The sequence below is a fragment of the Astatotilapia calliptera genome, chromosome 6 (genome assembly GCF_900246225.1).
Source record: "Astatotilapia calliptera chromosome 6, fAstCal1.2, whole genome shotgun sequence".
Taxonomy (NCBI): Eukaryota; Metazoa; Chordata; class Actinopteri; order Cichliformes; family Cichlidae; genus Astatotilapia; species Astatotilapia calliptera.
In genome coordinates, this window is record NC_039307.1 from 14,288,611 (window position 1) to 14,302,297 (window position 13,687).

General features: G+C 42.0%; 1 protein-coding gene across 1 annotated transcript; it reads right to left on the reverse strand.

Annotated features, from left to right (window-relative positions):
• Positions 1-4,693: 4,693 nt before the first annotated feature.
• LOC113023954 (CD209 antigen-like protein E) lies at positions 4,694-9,454 on the reverse strand. The gene is made up of 8 exons (XM_026170457.1): positions 8,413-9,454; positions 8,171-8,260; positions 7,886-7,948; positions 6,297-6,356; positions 6,157-6,219; positions 5,246-5,388; positions 5,032-5,132; positions 4,694-4,891 (listed from the first exon to the last, which is right to left on the reverse strand). The coding sequence occupies exons 1-8, from the start codon at positions 8,534-8,536 to the stop codon at positions 4,747-4,749; spliced, it is 789 nt and encodes a 262-aa protein (XP_026026242.1). The 5' UTR covers positions 8,537-9,454; the 3' UTR covers positions 4,694-4,746.
• Between the last annotated feature and the right edge of the window lie 4,233 nt (positions 9,455-13,687).

Sequence of the window (13,687 nt, forward strand, 5' to 3'; positions counted from 1 at the left end):
AAACAGGCACAGAAAAGAAGATCAGACACCAGCGAGGGAGGATAAGAAGGACAGACGCAACAACATTGTCATCCCCTATGTAGCTGGTGTATCAGAAAAACTCAGGAGAGTTTTCTCCAAGCATGACATCCCGGTGCATTTCAGACCCAGCAACATGCTCAGACAAAAACTGGTTCACCCGAAAGACAAAACGCCAAAACACAGACTTAACAATGTGGTGTATGCTGTACAGTGCAGCGAGGAATGCCCAGACCTCTACATTGGAGAGACCAAACAGCCACTTCACAAGTGCATGGCACAACACAGAAGAGCCACCTCCACAGGACAAGACTCAGCCGTCCATCTGCATCTTAAGGATAAAGGACACTCTTTCGAGGATGCCAATGTTCACATTTTGGACAGAGAGGACAGATGGTTTGAAAGAGGAGTGAAAGAAGCCATCTATGTCCACTGTGAGCGACCATCTTTGAACAGAGGCGGTGGTTTACGACACCAACTCTCTGCCATCTATAATCCAGTTTTGAGTTCCCTTCCCAGACGCCTTAACGCCCACTCACATCCTGGGCCATCTGATTTCAGGAATTCGCATGATAAGGTGGGGCCAGGTTTCACAATGAACTCACCCGAAACTCTGGCTGATTGGGACCCACACCCAGTTTCACACCTTGGCTCAGGCGATTAGAGGATCATCAGGGGGTCCTTTTGTCCCTCTGTGGGGGGATACTCCCACTAGGTTTATATCTCTCCACCATTTGACCTTAGAATTGAAGAAGCTTCTCGGATGAGAGGTGAAACGTCTTCAAGTAACTTAAAGAAGTCCAGACGCTTTTCTTTGCAAGCTCCTTTGACTACGATTACCTGGATGACTGAGAACCTTCACAGACAATGCTAACTACTGCACCACTAATACTAATGCTTAAAATAAAAGCAACCTCAGTTACAGCAGTTTATCGGCATAGTTTTAAAAATTGCAGTAAAGGAATTATAAAGTAAGACAAGTATTTACATTAGAGTAAAACATTATATGACATTATTTTATTTGACTCTTGTATATTTGATATGGAGCCAATACTTCAAATGATTGGAAATATAGAATCATGTGTTTCTTATTGTTTCATTAGTTACACCGTTCTATATAACACTGTAAAGTCTTAGCTTTAAAGTCTTAGCTGCCTTGAGATGACATGTTTTATATCAGAGGGTGATATACAGTAAATAAACTTAGATTAATTACATTACAGTTTGAAAAATTGTAATCCTTTCTCAGTTTTGCACTATTTTGTTTTAGTTTTTATATTATGTTTTTCATTATTCCGATGGTGAATTTGTATCCTGCTGCTGCTTCAAGATATTCAAGCATTTTGGGTTGTTTATGAGTGAAAGGAGAGTGGAGCCCAATTTTCATTGCTTCAGTTTTTAAATAGGAAATGCTTTCTTCCTTTCCATGTAATACATTACACTTTAAAACTGATCATTTTCAACAGTTTTCTGTTTTATCTCTGCAACATCTTTAACACTTGACAGCAGTTCCAGTCTTGAGGATTCCAGTCTTATCCTCCGTTCAGTCTCCAACTTCACCACCGTTGTCATCACAACCATTATGTCAGTCACCTTCAGTTCAGCCTCCTGTTCAGCAGCCACCAGCCCTGCATCCTGTGTCAGTTGCTTCACCTGTAAAACAATACAAGTCAATTCTACCCGAAAGACACTATTCCTCGCCCATCCATTCCAAGCAGAGAGACAAATCTAATAATAATGTCAACATTCCTCAAAGGCTGGCCAGTTCTGAGACTGAGATGCACACCAGGGCCTCCCCAGAGGCTGGGTTTCAGCCCCCATCAGACTCTGGACCCCTGGAGTTTAAGAAGCCAGCTGAGGACTGCACCCGGCTGTCGCTGCCTGAGCAGGGTCAATGCTCTGCGCAGCTGCAGGCCGCTATGTGTTTGCCAGAGGCCCGTGTGCCTGCTGGTCCTGTTCTGTCCCTGCCAGAGGCCCGTGTGCCTGCTGGTCCTGTTCTGTCCCTGCCAGAGGCCCGTGTGCCTGCTGGTCCTGTTGCGTTCCTGCCAGAGGTCTCCGCACCTGCTGGTTCTGAGACTGTTTTTGCTGGGGGGCCTGAGGAGCCTGTCCAGCGTCCTGCCTCGTCAGCTGGGGGGCCCGAGGAGCCCGTCCAGCGTCCTGCCTCGTCAGCTGGGGGGCCCGAGGAGCCCGTCCAGCCATCAGCTGCAGTCTCATCACCAGCTGCAGTCTCATCACCAGCTGCAGCTTCATCATCCTCGCCTGCTGCAGCTTCATCGTCCTCGCCTGCTGCAGCTTCATCGTCCTTGCCTGCTGCGGCCTCAGAGTCTTCGGCCTCGCCTGGTCCAGCCCCCGTGTCTTCGGCCTCGCCTGGTCCGGTTTCAGCATCTGCTTCAGCATCCTCATCGCCTGGTCCAGCATCTGCTCCAGCATCCTCATCAGCATCGCCTAGTCCGGCTTCTGCTTCAGCATCGCCTGGTCCGGCCTCTGCTTCAGCATCCTCATCAGCTGCTTCGCCTGGTCCAGCTTCAGCCCCCTCATCAGCTGCTTCGCCTGGTCCAGCTTCAGCCTCCTCATCAGCTGCTTCGCCTGGTCCAGCTTCAGCCTCCTCATCAGCTGCTTCGCCTGGTCCAGCTTCAGCCTCCTCATCAGCTGCTGCAGCCTCGCCTGGTCCAGCCTCCGCTTCTGCTTCAGCCTCGCCTGGTCCAGCCTCCGCTTCTGCTTCAGCCTCGCCTGGTCCAGCCTCCGCATCCTCATCATCCTCGTCTGGTCCAGCCTCCGTGTCTTCATCCTCATCAGCGTCGCCTGGTCCAACTTCAGCTTCAGCATCAGCATCGCCTGGTCCAGCTTCTGCTTCAGCGTCCGCACCAGCTTCGTCTGGTCCAGCCTCCGCTTCCGCCTCATCTGGTCCAGCCTCCGCTTCGCCTGGGGCTGCAGGGGCCACGCAGCCTTCAGGTCCCCTACTACCACCTCCACATCGTCGGTCATCTGCCATTTTTCAGTGTCACTTTGAGACCAGATGTTTCTAATTTTAGTGATATTAGGCAAATGGAAGAAAGTAGTCCTACATATTTGTTTAATTGTGGCAAAATCCATTCACATTTAGGTAAAGATATATATTTTTAAATGAAAATTTGAACATTATCTAAATTCTTTTCACACTGTAAAATCTAATAATGTGTTTAACTAAAAATATCAAGTAGACTGAGTTTTTATCAACTTGTTTTTAGAACTCAGTTTAAGTAAGTTACTAGTACTTTTCATTCAAAAAGCTGATCAGCTCTGGTCATTTGAGTTGTCTTAAATTTAAAAAAAAAAAAAAAAAAGTAAGTAAGATGGAGATTTTACTACTCAGTGTGGAAGGATAAAACTATATGGTTTGAAATGCCACGTCACTACCTCCCTCCTCCCTCACACAGATCAGTCCACATGTTTATGGCACTCAGGTTTTTTTCTGGAATATGTTGAGAAAAGCTGGAGAAGCTTTATATAAGATTATATAATATACAGACAACAGCCTGCACACCAACTTTATAAACAAAGTATTATGTTGGTTGTCTTTTCTTCTGCCTCTCTGCTTTCACTTAAAATCAGCTGACTACCTGAAATCAATGGTGATATTATATGACTACATATATTTGTCATGATTTTACATCTTACATCTTTTCTGGTGGGTTAAATTATCTCTACATTTTTTTCACAAATCCAGACTTTTTTACTGTCACATGGTACATCATTCCAGGACTTTTCTCTTATATAGAAATACTGAGACACTTTTGTCTTTGTGTCTCAGAAACAGATTTTGCTCCTATATACTGTACCTGTTCCTCTCTGCTGATGATAATCACCAGGTCTGCCCCTCTCTGCAGACAGTCCTCTCTGCTGTCATTCCAGGTGTTTTCAATAGATGAAACGTAATATAAACTGTGTTTGAAGTATATCCATCCTCGTTGGATATAGCGAACCTCCTTATCTTTCTTTCATTTTTGACAGCATCTGCAGTTTTAAGCACAGAGCTTCCTGCTTTGCTGTAGTTCTATCTTAAGTTATGGTTTGTTAGTTGAGCCAGTTTTTGTTATGGTCCCTGGTTCCTCTATGCAAGAGGTTTCAAAGTCATTTTATCTTAGAGGCCACATCGAGGAAAATATATTCCCAAGTTTAAACTTTTAATAAAAACCATGTAATGTCCGAGTTGCACCACATAAGAATATGGCAGAAAATTGTCAAATTAATTTACAGTGAGTTTATGTTTTCTGGCTTCTGCAAGGCTTAAATCAGAGTATTTCCAGCTGCGAGAATGAGTTCATTTGTAAAAACAGTTTTTGACATGGCTACACTGTATAAACATACTTCATAGTATTTTAGTTGGGGGACCAGGGTCCCCTGTATGTCAATCCTGCGTCCACTGAATATGTACTTGCCAGGGTGGCTTTGCAGTCAAAAACAAATCACACACCTGCTATCAGCAGTTCTTCTCTATAATCTGTGCACTTGGTATTTAACTGGGTTAAGATTTAGTGGCCTGGAAAGTAGGCCCCAAAGATCTGTTAATTGTTAAGTCCTGATTAACCTGTATGAACACTTGAGTGAGATATAACAATACACAGATCTTTACTTTTACTGTTTCACAAAGGGCTTAAAGGGGAACATTCACATTTTAGACTTTTTTAATGCAGGATATTTTATTAAAACTATTTAGCAGGAACAAAGCAAAACTGTAACCCACATGTTTCACATGTCTTTTTCACAGAGCCAAAAGTTTAGGTTTTCACATGCAGCATCATTCCAGTTGTTTTCATAATCATAGTAGTGATTTATTACTACACAATCTTCATTTCTGCGTTTAAAATTGTTGGGTTCCCCAGAGTACCAGAAGCTGAAAGATAAAGAGGACAAAATCGCAACACAAACACGTGCAAATTAGAAACAACTTAAAATCAACAAGTTCATGATATTTACAATCTAAACATGTAAATAGAGGAATTATTTAATTTGATAAATTTTTAAAGTGGAAACCTTGCCGTCAATGGAGTCTCATCCACCCATTTCCAAACTCCTTCTGTCTCTCTGTCAGTCAGTCCAATCCACATTACCTTCTGCTGCAGCCTTATGAATTCCTTACACATAAACATAAACATGCAGCAATCAACCATTGAAATGATGTCACACACATTTTTGTTTTACTTAAATGTTTCACTCTGTTATCTAATTATATCATAAATGAACATACCTGTTCTTCTGTGTTGCTGATGATCGCCAAGACTGCGCCTCTCTGCAAACAGTCATCTCTACTGTCTTGCCAAGTTTTCGTGATTGAAGAAATATAATAGAAACTGCTGTTGAAATACAGCCAACCTTGTTGCGCATAGTGAGCTTTCATGAGAAGAAAGAATGAACTGTAGTTACAGTATTGTACAAACCTAAATAACACCTGTGAAATAAGTGTCAAATGTTAAAAGATACAACATAGTTTTCATTTGAATGTGTTTGTTTGGTATTGTGTATATAGTGTATAGTGCTGTGAATGGGTATATCCCCTGTCATGTGTTGTTGTTTGAGCTGGTTATTTGTGGAACCAAAATGCAGAGACACAGAAGGAAGGAGTAAACTTAAAATGAACATTTATTGATGAAAGCCCAAACTACACAAGATCAAAAGCACTAGAAGATACCTGGAGGAGGGAGGTAAAGAGCTAGTGTACACACAGATGTGAGAGCTGAGGGATGGTGCCACAATAGACAGAGGGAGACAGACACAATATATCTTCCTGATAACAAGGGGATAGGTGGCACAACTGACATAATGAGATGGGGAAGTAAACACAACACAACACGTAGAAACAACAGAAGTGGGAAAATAAAATGAACCTGACACAGAGGGAAGATAGGAGGGAAACCAGGGAACATAGAAAGATGAAATACAAAAACAGACGTGACTTAGAAGAACAGAAACTAAACAAAACCCAACAGTGATGTCAGCAATGACTAAAACGATTCAGAAAATTCTGCATAAGGCAGTACAGTAAGGAAATCATAAAGAGCATTTTCACCTATACCCAATAACTGGTTGTGCAATCCTGGCAGCAAGAAAACGATATGATCATGTTATGAGTATGAGTATGAGTTTCATGCTCACACTTACCAAAGTCCTCTAGCTTCCTCTTCAACTCCTCTCTCTCTTTTGTCAGGAAATTCAGCTGTGAAGCTGCCATAAGATAAGAGAGACGAGCTGTTACATACATTGCCAGTTTTCTGATAACTAATGGAAACACGTGTATTCACCAATATAATCGAGTTGCCTCTCCTGCTCTTCTCGCTCCTTATTCATAGAATCCTGCAAAGCTGATATTTTTAGAGAGCTTACCAACACTTGAAACATAAGCAGAGCATGATAAAAACATAATTTTAAACTGAATGTATTGCATAAATGTATGAAAGTATACACTACCAGGTAAAAGTTTGGGCACATCTTCTCATGTAATGGTTTTTCTCTATTTTCATGAATATTTACATTGTAGTCTCACTGAAGGCATCAAAATTATGAATGAACACATATGGAATTATGTAGTAAACAAAAAGGGTTAAATAACTCAAAATGTGTTATATATTTTTGATTTTTCAAAATAGCCACCCTTTGCTTTGATAACTTGCACACTCTTGGCATTCTCTCGATGAGCTTCATGTGGTAGTCACCTGAAATGGTTTTCCAACAGAGTTACCAAAGATGCTGAGCACTTGTTGGCCCCTTTGCCTTCACTCTGCGGTCCATCTCTTCGACTGGGTTCAGATCAGGTGACTGTGGAGGCCAGGCCATCTGGGGCAGCACTCCATCACTCTCCTTCTTGGTCAAATAGCCCTTACACAGCCTGGAGGTGTGCTTGGGGTCATTGTCCTGTTGAAAAATAAATGCTGGTCCGACTAAACGCAAAGTGTATGGTATGGTATTGTGACTGCACTTGGGGACACATTCAAAGTTTTAACAAATTAATAACTGACTTATTTTCAGTTCTTAAAGTAATGATGGACTGTAGATTCTCTTTACTTAGCTGATTGGTCCTTGCTATAGCATGAATTCTAATAGGCTGTCAGTTGTGTACCAAACTGACTTCTGCACAAGATAACTGATGGTCGCAACCCCATTAAGAAGGTAAGAAATTCCACAAATGAACCCAAACAAGGCACACCTGTGAAGTGAAAACTATTTCAGGTGATCATAAAGCTAAGTAAGAGAAGGCCAAGGGTTAGCAGCACTGTCAACAAAGCAAAGGGTGGCTTCTTTCAGCAATCTAAAACTTACATCAAGTTCTTTATCATTTTTTTTCTTGCCTACATTCTTCCATATATCTTGCTTCATATATTTGATATCTTCAGTATGTATCTACAATCTAATCTTCCTCTTCACATTAGTCAATCAACATCAGTGCTGGTTTTTAAATTCAGATTAAAAACGCATTTTTATTCACTGGCTTTTGACTCTGACTTGTATTTACTTATATTTTATTGTTTTTACAATGTTTATTATTTTATTGTATTTATTATTCCTATTGTATCTCTTATATTTCTGTTATTCAGCACTTTGGTAAGCCTTGCGCGTTTTTAAGGTGATATATACATAAACTATGATGACGACGACAATGTAGAAAGTAGTAAAAATAAAGACAAACCATTAAATGAGAAGGTGTGTCCAAACTTTTGATTGGTAGTGTATATAGTTCGTGCTTATTTGCACACTGTAAAATTTTATCCATATTTCTGGCAGCTTTATTGAATTATTATGTGGCATTTATAAAACCTGACAAATTATGTGTGCACAATATTTAATAAGCATTTATTTGTGACTATTAGAGGGCTTTTATCCCCATGATGTTTACCAAAGTTGATCTTCTTCAAACTGTCTTCTACAGTAGTTCGATTTTCACAGGTAACATCAGTACCTAGTGTAGAGATTAGCAAAATATCAGATTATGACCACCCAACACAACATTTTTCTTTAAAACTATTCTTTTAAATAACCGTAACAATAAACTAGCTTAGGGACATCATGCATCATTTATACATAAGATGGCAACAGTGGTGATAGACCATTCTGTTGTCTGTTTCCACAATAACAACATTTATTAACATGAGTATTTAAGTTATAATTAAAGCCATCTTACGCAGAGCCAGACGCAGGGAAACATTGAGAGCAGCCTGTAGGATACATAAGAGACAAAAGCTCCCAGCAATCCATTTATGCAGCTTTCCTCCTGTAAAGGACCACACACACACACACACACACACACACACACACACACACACACACACACACACACACACACACACACACACACACACACACATTCATTACACACACTAAAAAGTGTAAAAAAAACCCACTAAAATTTCATTTGTGTCTTACCTGACACAGATGCAGCAGCTTCAACGCTTTCATCAGTGATCCGGTTCAAGCCAACACTCCTGGCTGGAGAGCTGAGGGTTCTAATATCCGGAACCATACCAGATTCATCTCTATGGCCTTTCATGTTTAACAGAAATTGATGTGACCTTGCACAACCGTTAGTCACTGTGCATTGTTTTTCAAGTTGCTTACACAGGAAAATACTTTCTTCCTCATTTGTCTTTTTTTTTTTCAAGAAATGTCATCACACTTTTAACCTCATTTGGACAGGAAGGAAGAGACGCATATAAAAGTGTCTAGCAAGCAGCAGATGTCCTGTCTTTTTGTTTTTTCATTTTTATGGTTTGTTTTTTTAAAATCAGTACTTTATCAAAATGACACTTTACCATCCACACCCTTTACTTCTGTCACACATTCTATTATCAGAACATTATTTCTTTATCTGTTGTACTTACTCAAAAGAAAAATATTTGTTTTTTCATGTTTGTCTCTTAAGGCTGTGTTACTGCCTGTCTGGTTAGTTTGATTATAACTACATTTATTTTAAAACAGTTATGTGAACAGAAGAAACAAAGATATTTCTATATATCTATTTGCATCTTATAATTTGCCTGAATTTTTATAATGGAGACCTTTATTTGGTTCATTATTATCTTTAACCTTAAAAGTTACTCTAGACACTGTTATCCACACAGCAAGCGGCGCTACAAACTGGTTAATACTTCACTTCACCAAAAGCACAAAATTGGTATGCTGTTACAGAATGCAAATTTTAAAAAAATCAATGAATCATAACACATTCATAGTGTAAGAAACCTCCAGAGCATTATGTTAGGTTTTGTAAGTTTTGTCATCAGTTAATTTGTCATTCTAAATGTTCGGCTCCTCAGTTTATTCTTCAGAGTTTATTCTTAATATATATATTTCTTAACAAGCTTAAATTAAAAATTAGTTTGAAGTACAACTCTCCATCAGAGGTGCCTGAACATTTTAATTAAGATTTCCAGTAATTATTTTCCCAAGCATGACCAATAATTTCTGAATTATGAGGTTTATTTGCAGCAAAGGAGGGAAGTAATGAAGTACAAATACTTTTAATACTGTACTTAAGTAGAATTTTTAGTAATCTATTCAACTTTTTACTTTTATTCCCTTGTTAAAGAAATATGAGAACTTTTTACTGCCTACATTTTCAAAACAGGCTGGTATGTAGCATAAAAGAGAAGGAGGAGCCAAACCCATTTACCATAGTCAGAGTCAAAGTAGACTGGAACGAGTGCACATGTCTGTAAGTTATAGTTGCGTACTTCATCAACTATCTAGCACTACAGAAGAGGAGCGAGAAAAGCAAGTAATTTCAAATGCAACATTTATATCCAATCAACAAACATTGGTGAACACAGTTTCTGTTTACAGTTTGTTACACAGTGTGTTGCTTGCTAAAAGTACAGCTGCTGTATTTCACAGGGAGAGAAATAAAAGTTAACTTCACTCAGTGATGGAGAAAGATAAAGACAGTGTAGGAGAGGAGGAAGAGATTAGATTTAACCTCTGCTAAGTGGTATGTGTTTGTATTGTGTTCAGGAAGTGGGGACAGTAGAAGGAAGTTTGACTTTAAGCATCAGTTTGCTAGGACCACACAAAGACAAATGTGTCCTACAGTTAAGGGTATAAGAATATGGAATTCTCTTCAAGATAATCTCAAGAGGTGTACAAACATGCACCCTTTTAAAATGTGTTATATACTTAAAAGGATAAATCAATATGAAGAACATGAAAGTAATTTGGGCTAAATGTGGAAGGAAAAATTTTCATTGCCATTTAGTGCTGTATATTGCTGATTATACAGATTTGTTGTTTAGTTTTGCATTGTTACATAAAAATACACGTTAGAGGGATTTTTGGGGGTTACTGGCGTCCTCTTGTAAGAATAATTGGATTGCACATAAGGGGCAGGTGCTAACAAGAATTTATTCTTCTTCCTGCTCCTTTTCACCCATGGGTGCAGTGTTATATTAATGGGAAGGAGGATCTGTATGTGGGAAACGAAACACTGTTGAACCATGTGTGAAATAAATAAAGAAATTAAATGAAATGAAATAAACTGGAAATTTAAATCTTACATCTAAGTGCTCATAAAGCTGCTGCGAAACCAACTGAGGTAGGCTAATGTGTCATTTAAAGGTTTCATGAAAATGCACCATAGTTCAGGATAATCTAGTTAGCTTGCATTAATATGATGAATTTAAAATAAAGCATTGTGTTTGAGTGGTGCACAGTGGATGGTGTGCTCATGGTCAGAGTTAGGTTACATTAAGTATAGCAGAGATGAATTTGAAGTGAAACTATCCATCCATCCATCCATCTTCATCCGCTTATCCGAGGTCGGGTCGCGGGGGTAGCAGCCTAAGCAAAGAGGTCCAGACCTCCCTCTCCCCAGCCACCTCCTCCAGCTTGTCCGGGGGAATACCAAGGCGTTCCCAGGCCAGCCGAGAGATATTTGGACTTATCTGAGTGCACCACTCAGATAAGTCGGACTCGTTCCCGGTGGGTGATGGGCTCCGCCAAGGCTGCCCTTTGTCTCCGGTTCTGTTCATAATTTTTATGGACAGGATTTCTAGGCGCAGCCAAGTGGCGGAGGGCTTTCGCTTTGGTGGCCTCAGAATCTCATCTCTGATTTTTGCGGATGATGTGGTTCTGTTGGCTTCATCGGGTGAGGGCCTCCAGCTCGCACTGGAGCGGTTCGCAGCCGAGTGTAACGCAGCGGGAATGAGGATCAGCACCTCCAAATCTGAGGCCATGGTTCTCAGCCGGAAAAGGGTGGAGTGCCCACTCCGGGTCGGGGATGAGTTCCTGCCCCAAGTGGAGGAGTTCAAGTATCTCGGGGTCTTGTTCGCGAGTGATGGGAGAAGGGAGCTGGAGATCGACAGACGGATTGGGGCTGCGGCTGCAGTAATGCGGACGCTGCACCGGTCAGTCGTGGTGAAGAGGGAGCTGAGTGTAAAAGCGAAGCTCTCAATTTACCGGTCGATCTACGTCCCTACCCTCACCTATGGCCACGAGCTGTGGGTAGTGACCGAAAGAACGAGATCGCGGATACAAGCGGCGGAAATGAGCTTCCTCCGAAGGGTGGCTGGCCTCTCCCTTAGAGATAGGGTGAGAAGTTCGGCCATCCGGGAGGGGCTTAGAGTAGAGCAGCTGCTGCTCCACATCGAAAGGAGCCAGCTGAGGTGGTTCGGGCATCTGGCAAGGATGCCCCCTGGGCGCCTCCTGGGCGAGGTGTTCCAGGCATGTCCCACCGGGAGGAGGCCCCGGGGCAGACGGGGCCTGCCCGGAATTTGAAGTGAAACTACAGAAGTTAAAATAATGCTAAGATTAATTCACCTTCATACTGTTTAGTATAATGACACCATAAACAGTAGTGCCAGTCAAACTCACCCAACAGAAAATATAGCTACACTCAACAAAAATATAAACGCAACACCTTTGTTACTGCTCCCATTCCCCATGGGATGGACGTAGAGACCTAAAATTCATTCCAGATACACAATATAACCATCCCTCCCAAACAGTGGTCACAAATCAGTCCAAATGTGTGGTAGTGGGCACATCTGCCATATTGAGATAATCCATCCCACCTCACAGGTGTGCCACATCAGGATGCTGATCTGACATCATGAGTAGTGCACAGGTGTACCTCAGACTGCCCACAACAAAAGGCCACCCTGGAATGTGCAGTTTTTTGCGCTATTGGGGGTCTGGGGACCCAGAACCGGTCAGTATCTGGTGTGACCACCATTTGCCTCATGCAGTGCAACACATCGTCGCATGGAGTCTATCAGATTGTCAATTGTGGCCTGTGGAATGTTGGTCCACTCCACTTCAATGGCTGTGCGAGGTTGTTGGATATTCGTGGGAACTGGTACACGCTGTCGTATACGCCGGTCAAGCACATCCCGAACATGCTCAATGGGTGACATGTCCGGTGAGTATGCTGGCCATGCAAGAACTGGGACATTCTCAGCTGCCATCTGCCCTGAACAATGTGAACCATGATTCATCCGTGAAGCGCACACCTCTCCAACGTGCCAGACGCCATCGGATGTGAGCATTTGCCCACACAAGTCTGTTACGGCGACGAGCTGGAGTCAGGTCAAGACCCCGATGAGGACGACGGGCATGCAGTTGAGCGTCCCTGAGACGGTTTCTGACAGTTTGTGCAGAAATTGTTTGGTTGTGCAAACCAATTGTTCCAGCAGCTGTCTGGGTGGCTGGTCTCAGACGATCTTGGAGGTGAACCTGCTGGATGTGGAGGTCCTGGGCTGGTGTGGTTACACGAGGTCTGCGGTTGTGAGGCCGGTTGGATGTGCTGCCATATTCTCTGAAACGCCTGTGGAGACGGCTTATGGTTGAGAAATGAACATTCAATGCACGGGCGACAGATCTGGTTGACATTCCTGCTGTCAGCATGCCAATTGCACGCTCCCTCATTGCTTGTGGCATCTGTGGCATTTTGTTGTGAGACAAAACTGCACATTCCAGGGTGGCCTTTTGTTGTGGGCAGTCTGAGGTACACCTGTGCACTACTCATGATGTCAGATCAGCATCCTGATGTGGCACACCTGTGAGGTGGGATGGATTATCTCAATATAGCAGATGTGCCCACTACCACACATTTGGACTGATTTGTGACCACTGTTTGGGAGGGATGGTTATATTGTGTATCTGGAATGAATTTTAGGTCTCTACATCCATCCCATGGGGAATGGGAGCAGTAACAAAGGTGTTGCGTTTATATTTTTGTTCAGTGTATTTTTTAATTTTTCTCTTTTGCTCATTTTCTACTTAATTGATTCAAGCTGATTGAATTAGAATTCAAGTTAAAACTGATGTAAAGGTTGTATTTTAATTTATTAATACTATTTTTTTTTAGATTAGATTAATATAGCACAAGGGTTTGTTTAGCTTTGCACAAAGCTTCTTACAAAGAGTTATTTTTTCCTTTCTTGCTTTGAGTACATTTCAGAGCCTGTACTTTTTCAGTTTTACGCGAGTAAATAAGTTGAAAACGTAGGCACCACAGAACACAGAACTGAAGTCTACCTTCCCCACCTGAGGAACAGGTATGGGTGCAGGGACAGTCTGGGTCCTGCCACTGTCACCCTAGGAACAGGGAAAGGAGGAGGAACTTGCCGGACACAGGCCTCTCCCACCCAAGAACAGGTACGGGTACAAGAGTGGACTGGACCTCGGCTGGCCTCATCCTAGGAGCTGG

Coding starts and splice junctions, on each gene's coding strand:
- LOC113023954 (XM_026170457.1), bottom strand. CDS start 8,536: ATGAAAGGCCATAGAGATGAATCTGGTATGGTTCCGGATATTAGAACC. Junction 8,261..8,412: donor AGCTGCTGCATCTGTGTCAG/GTAAGACACAAA, acceptor GGTCCTTTACAG/GAGGAAAGCTGCATAAATGG. Junction 5,133..5,245: donor TCAGCAACACAGAAGAACAG/GTATGTTCATTT, acceptor TTTATGTGTAAG/GAATTCATAAGGCTGCAGCA.